The sequence below is a fragment of the Salvelinus fontinalis genome, chromosome 35 (genome assembly GCF_029448725.1).
Source record: "Salvelinus fontinalis isolate EN_2023a chromosome 35, ASM2944872v1, whole genome shotgun sequence".
In the NCBI taxonomy this organism is placed as follows: domain Eukaryota; kingdom Metazoa; phylum Chordata; class Actinopteri; order Salmoniformes; family Salmonidae; genus Salvelinus; species Salvelinus fontinalis.
Window position 1 is genome coordinate 23652064 of NC_074699.1, and position 6695 is coordinate 23658758.

The window sequence follows — 6695 nt, forward strand, 5'->3', positions numbered from 1 at the left end:
TGCCAGAACTGATTAGATAATTACAATGGAGAGATGCTGTCCCCTTTCTTCCTGGCCTTGTAACGTTCATTCACGTTCTCTACTGAATTCTACTGATTTATGACCTTCCAACAATGTTCCACTATTATTCTCCACGTTAAGAAGATCAACTTTGATCTAGTGCAACAGTCTCAAAGGTTTTAATTGGCCGATTAAACCAATGTTAAGGTTCTGGAAATAATATTTACACAAAAACGAGGAGTTCTTTAAAAAATTCATTCTTATAAAATATTTCATGAATGGCAAACACAGAATAAGCTCACAATTATCTTTGAGATGAACACACCACAATCAACAATTTCTCCAGATCGACACACACACAATAGACAATTCCGATCCCAACTCAGTAAATCCCACTCTTTTAGCGAACAGAAAGACCAACAACAAGCTAAGTATTTCCCCGTTAAATCAGGTAAAAATAGCACACAACCACAGTTGAAACAATACATACATGTAACAAAATATTTAAATTATACATACGAAATAAATAAATGAACAGTTGAGGAATCAAATAATAAATACACAAATAAATAAATAACATTGCTACACTACGATTGCCCATTGCATACATCATGAATTTACCGTCAGTTCCCATACCGTTGCACTTGAAAGTCTTGCATAAAGTCATCGTCAACACCATAAAAACAACGTTGTGCAATATCATGGCAGCTTCCACAGTTTGGACAGGGCTCGTCGAGCTTTGACTGCGGAGCGCCGCGGTTCCCAGCTGTAAGGAAGGTAGGATGTCCGATGCTCGTCATCCCAACTCTTTATAGTGCATAGCCTAATACCGGCTAAATAAAAGTCCCACTGTGTAATGACTGCGTGTCCATCAACCTAAGGGGAAGAGAGAGAAAAAAGAAAAACTCGTTAATTATTGATATCTATTACAATATCAACCCTCGTAAAAGAACATACCTTCTAATATAAAATCATTAGTCAAATGTAGAAGTATTTGCTTAACTATAGACTGACATATGTCTTCAGGTAATCCAATAACATATTCACTTTATAGACAAGATCACATATGTAATACCATCAACCTGTGTTAGTAGAGAAAAGTTTCAGTACAACTGGTGTAATCCAAATGATTGGATTAGCAGATGATGGTTAGATGCTTTGTTGAATAATATACAAGTTGAATGTGTGTGCATGTGTGTGTGTGTGTGTGTGTGTGTGTGTGTGTGTGTGTGTGTGTGTGTGTGTGTGTGTGTGTGTGTGTGAAGGCTCACCTTCCTCACCTCTTCATCACAGGTCTGAAGGCAGTGACCTTGTCATCCTGCAGGGTCACACATGTGTCACTGAGTTCCGAGGGCTCTGTCTCTGCCTTCCCACTGGGGAATCCTAGACAACAACAGAAACCACACTGTAAAAAACTTGCTGCAGACAGGTAATATTGCATTGTATAGCCATTTATTTGTCAATATTATTTTTGATAGTAGTGAAAAAGATGTGCATTTCTGAAACACATTTCAATATTGTATATCTTTACACTGGTAATTTCACAATTGCAATCGTTCAAAATTGAACACAAGTGTCACAACATGTATATACCTTCGATAGTGGAGTACTGGCATGAGTCTGAAAGCGCAGGATAGGAGGAACAGTGCAGTTGGAGGGCCTTGTGGTTGTAGCTGCCTGCACTATAGACCTTAGATTGCAACAAGGGGCCCTCCTGGAAAGGGTTCTCGGCATTGGATATGTTAGTAGGATCCTGGAGGCCCCTGAGGGGCCCACACTGTCCGGTACCAGTCACTGGTAGCCTGGTCCCCTGTAGCTGGCAGTCTCCCAGCATACTCCCTGTCCGGAGCTCTGGGGCCCCGTGGTGAGCAGAGCCCAGGATGACCCCCGTGGCCGCTGTACGCGCCAGAGACCAGATCCTCGGTTTGTCCCGGTCCGACACCTCGAAGTGTGACAGGGACACAGTGTGAGTGCCCGTGGGGATGGTGGTGGTGGTGGAGGGGGGCTTGCACTTCACCAGTGGATCAAGGAAGTCTGAGGGCATGGCGGGTAGAGAGGGCAGGGCGGGTAGGGTCCTGATACCACATGGGAATGAGTGGTGGAAGCTGTTGGGCAAGGAGAGGGAGAGCTCTGAGCTGCAGTCTCTCTTTGGAGGGCCTCCAGGGCCAACACCACCACCGGACATGGCCCTGTGGAGGTCCCTCCGTTCTTCAGGGCCCCTGGGGGCCATCTTCTCACAGTCACTGTCCAGCTTGTCACAGTCCTCGTCCTCCATGTCCTCCAGGTCACTCAGATGAAGGTCTTTCTCATCTTTACACTCACTGGAATCTGAATGATGAAATATACAGGAATATTACTGGTGATATTAGGAGTAGAAGCAGTATCATTTTCACTGGAATCTGAATTGTCAAATACACACAACATGATATGTGGAATAGTAGTGATATTCAGGAGCAGAAGCTGTCATTTTAATCAATTCACATTTTTTTGTTATTGTAGGTGATGTGGATTAGTTTAAGAGGAAGCAAGCTACTGTAAATCGATTAGTTTAAGAGGAAGCAAGCTACTGTAAATCGATTAGTTTAAGAGGAAGCAAGCTGCTGTAAATCGATTCGTTTAAGAGGAAGCAAGCTACTGTAAATCAATTAGTTTAAGAGGAAGCAAGCTACTGTAAATCGTGGTGCAAAACTCCAAGATGTTTTTTAATATGCTTTGCTAGACGGAAGAGGGAAGAGGATGTGTACCTTTGGTGACACAGTCTTGGTCACTTTTATCCAGGTCGTCTTTCCTGTCGTCCCCAGCCTTATTCTTTGGTGACCAGGTCATCTTGTTCTCCTTCTTTAGCCTCCTCCTGGCGTTGGCGAACCAGGTGGAAACTTGGGTGAGGGTCATTTTGGTGATGATGGCCAGCATGATCTTCTCCCCCTTGGTGGGGTAGGGATTTTTCCTGTGCTCGTACAGCCATGTCTTCAGGGTACTGGTGGTCTCACGTGTGGCATTCTTCCTCCTGGCTGACCCATTAAAGTCCATAGTCCCATACCTGGTAGTAATAGCAGACAACACATTAGCCGTTAGCAACGTTAGCATATAAACTCATAAACTATTCACCCAGACCCACGGCACTCCTGGAGTGTTGTCTGAAAAATAGACTATACAGCTCTGCTCTATCTAGCAGTATAGAGCTGCATATATTGTGACTTTTGCTCTGGAGGTGTGAGATTCCTTGAATGTAAGTTATTACTCATGCATAACAGGGTGCTATATGGCTTTATTACACTAACAAGGAATAGCTGAGCTGATGCACTACAGATAAGGAATGTGTGGGGTTCCATACCTGTCATATTGGTACTGGCCCAGGGAGTGGTCATAAGGATAGTAGGTGGCAGGTTGACTTATGCCAGAATGCAGAGTGCCTGTGCCATCCTTCATTTCATACTGTGGATTCTGAAATAAGAAAACAACTTTATGAAGCACTTAGGTAACTTTATTTGTTTCTAAATATTGGAAACAAAGTTTATGTAAATTGTGTGCTACTTTACTCCCTTCCAAATTGAAGCATAATAGGCTACTGGTAGCCTAAATATGAGTATTATTAAAAATGCAAAGTCTATTCGACCCATCTATCAGGCAGACATGCTACTCAAAGTAATTTCAATAACGAAATAATTGGAGAGTAATTTTGATCAACATCCATCTTGATCGATCACATCCCAGCCACCCCCATTCACTATTAGATTAAACGGGATGTACCAGAGATGAGTAGATAGCAGCGGAGGGCTCGGCGCTGTAGGGGAAGTAGCTGGCATAGTTCTGGCTGGCGGCGGCCGCGGCAGCGTAGGGCGAGCTATACATCCCTAGTGCCGCGTTGAGCTCTGTCCGTGTGCTGGACAGGAGCCGGTTCTCGTAGGAAGGGCAGCAGAAGGTAGCAGGAGTCTGGGTACCGCTCGTCCCGTCAGAGACCGACCTGGAAATCGAATCGCAGCAAGTCGTACTGGGGTTTGCCGACACGAAAAACTGCATGAAGAGAATTGTGGAGGATAGACATGTCATTCGTGTTTGACGTATGAGCTCTGTTTTCATATCTAGAATATATTTTAACATGGTTTTGAGATAAAGGACAATTCAGGTAAGATGGAGACTAGATATAAACGCGTGCTGTGTGTCTGCCTAATTTGATTAACAGTTTTAGAATCGCATTTTACATCATATCCAGGTGAAATCATAAGGTACCATTTTGGAAATAATGTGTTTCAGTTCATTTAGCTTTTTTATTTTATAGAAAAGGAATTCCCAAAGTATTCATACACTGCCTGACTAAGCTATTGTAGGCTACTGAAATTTGATGAAAACAAAGGATCTAAAACTTTTAATACTCTTAGAGGTCAATAACTTATTTCTAGTTGAATCAAAGTTCTGAGAACTTTTATTGCATACATTTGTCCAGTTGTCCCCAAACAAATATATTTAAATGATAAATCGGTACGGCTACTTCACGTTTTCTAAATAATAGTAATTGTCAATACCAAATTCAGAGATCTCTGAGTGAAAGATAAAGTTGGGAAGGTTCACTGTTAACTTCAAAGCGCAATTAGGCTACACAGCGGAGCTATAGCATAGTAATAAACACAGCTCTTTTGTCAGATCAAAACAACACGTGAGTACATTCATAATTCAATTAAATTGGACCTGTCGATATGTTGATTAAACAAAAGTGTCACCTGAAAATAGCTGTCAATATCCTGAAAGCAAACATTCAGTGCTGCATCTAGATTATAGAGTGAGCTGTTCAAATTAAAATAATGCTAGTTTGTTTACATATTTGTCACATTGAAATTGAGAGAGAAAAAAGCATTTTGATATTGTCTTACCTGTGAAGTTGCATTGTAAGGATATCCAAACTGAGAGAAAGACATAGCTGCTTCTTTTGTTAACATCAGGAATATTCTTCACCCTTGATCGATTGTAACCAATTCTACTTCAAATCCACCTTCTTACACACATTTCCACGCACGGCCTCTCGCTCAATAATAGATGATTGCACTTAGGAGGGAGAGTTGAGGCTGGTGCCAACAGCTGCAGATAGTTTTATTTATGAATAATCCCCCGAAGGAAATGATAAGAAAATGAAATTACGCGTCATTAAGTACAAAAATTGTTGTTGTATTAGCTAAAGAAGGCTTAAAGGATAACGTAAGACTTGCAAGATATGGACTCTGCTTGTGCTATTATTTGTGCCTCTATAGTTCTTTAGCATTCACCCATGCAAGGGTATCAGTGTGACGTCATTGTAATCCCGGAACGACAGGACAGCAAGGATAGAATAATGTCTTTGCCAATCACATCTAACATCGCGTTTTCTTAAGGTGTTCTGTGCACTCCCCGTGTCCCCTCGGCTTTGTGCAGTAGTCTTCTTCACTTGCTTCACTGATAAGAGTATAAAGGAAAGGGGTTGTTTTGGTACAGTTATGGAACTGTCAGATAGATCAACGCTCTTGATGCGTATCATGTCCAATTATAAAATAATACCAACTGAAATGACCACCAAGCATATTTTGTTATTATTATGCGTAGAATTATACATATTTATTTGGACAATATTTGAACTGAAAGCCTTCAGTTGTGTTTTCTTTCATTTGGGATATTTGATTCTTTGCTATTTCTTATCAGCATCTTCATCATAAAATAATACTTTTAGTTAGTTAGTCTCATGTGCTCACTTGAACAATAATAATAATACATATTTATCCAAACAAATCCAATCTTCATTTGAAGACACTATACCTCACTCACTTATTCTGTCTTTTTTACATTGGGATTTGGGGATTATGAATATTTAAAAGTGAAAACCAGTGAATACCAATGGATGCTCGTGGATTTAACGCGTTTTTACGACCTCTGTGCGCCTCTATCTGTCCGGTCAGAGGTGTAAGACCGGCTTAATGACGATGATGTTCCCATCTTTCTCTATTAGAGAGAGAGAGGAGAGAGGAGGGGAGTGAATCAGGAGGAGAGGATCGGTCCCAGTGAGAGCGGATGGAAAGGCTTTGGCAGGTCAATAGACGAGTGATTGATGCGTGCCTGGAGACCTACGTGACCATTACGCGTAATGCGTAATTGCATCAATTAACAAATGGATACATGCCCTTGTTTAACCAGTAAGTTACACAGTTCCTGAGTCTGAAATGGCACCATATGCCCTATATATTGCACTACTTTTGACCAGGGCCAATAGGACTCTATTGGACTCTATAACACACACACACACACACACACACACACACACACACACACACACACACACACACACACACACACACACACACACACACACACACACACACACACACACACACACACACACACACACACACACACACACTTTGAATAGCTACATATATTTTTATTTCTTGATTTAAGTTCAAACTATTTCCTATTGACAATAACAAGAGTGACGACTCCCGCTGTCACCAACCAAATGCAATCGGATTCATTCCCTTCTATCTTGGATATGATCGTTGTTGTCATGGTTGATATGAGGGGGATATTTCAATGCCTCTCCACTCAAATGTAATTGCGTGTTTAGTCCCTGGAGATGCGTCTGCGATTACGGGCTTTCTCTTCGAGTGGCGCCAGAGAGCCGCGGGTAAAGATGGATTTTGATCCTTTCATAGATTCTCCAAGGAGATAAAGTAGGT

At 41.6% G+C, this 6695-nt stretch overlaps 1 protein-coding gene across 3 annotated transcripts; it reads right to left on the reverse strand.

Moving 5' to 3' along the window:
- Positions 1–239: 239 nt before the first annotated feature.
- Positions 240–5392, reverse strand: LOC129834589 (iroquois-class homeodomain protein IRX-6-like). Of its 3 annotated transcripts, none has more exons than XM_055899712.1 (7): positions 4869–5392; positions 3751–3964; positions 3335–3444; positions 2745–3040; positions 1594–2328; positions 1281–1383; positions 240–876 (listed from the first exon to the last, which is right to left on the reverse strand). In XM_055899712.1, the coding sequence occupies exons 1-7, from the start codon at positions 4880–4882 to the stop codon at positions 834–836; spliced, it is 1515 nt and encodes a 504-aa protein (XP_055755687.1). In that variant the 5' UTR covers positions 4883–5392; the 3' UTR covers positions 240–833. The 3 variants fall into 3 exon arrangements, with proteins under 3 accessions (XP_055755687.1, XP_055755685.1, XP_055755686.1); XM_055899710.1 differs by having other exon boundaries at positions 3751–4014; XM_055899711.1 differs by having other exon boundaries at positions 1272–1383; positions 3751–4014; positions 4869–5391.
- Between the last annotated feature and the right edge of the window lie 1303 nt (positions 5393–6695).

Coding starts and splice junctions, on each gene's coding strand:
- LOC129834589 (XM_055899710.1), bottom strand. CDS start 4,934: ATGTTAACAAAAGAAGCAGCTATGTCTTTCTCTCAGTTTGGATATCCT. Junction 3,445..3,750: donor CTGCTATCTACTCATCTCTG/GTACATCCCGTT, acceptor TTCTTATTTCAG/AATCCACAGTATGAAATGAA. Junction 3,041..3,334: donor GGCCAGTACCAATATGACAG/GTATGGAACCCC, acceptor TATTACTACCAG/GTATGGGACTATGGACTTTA.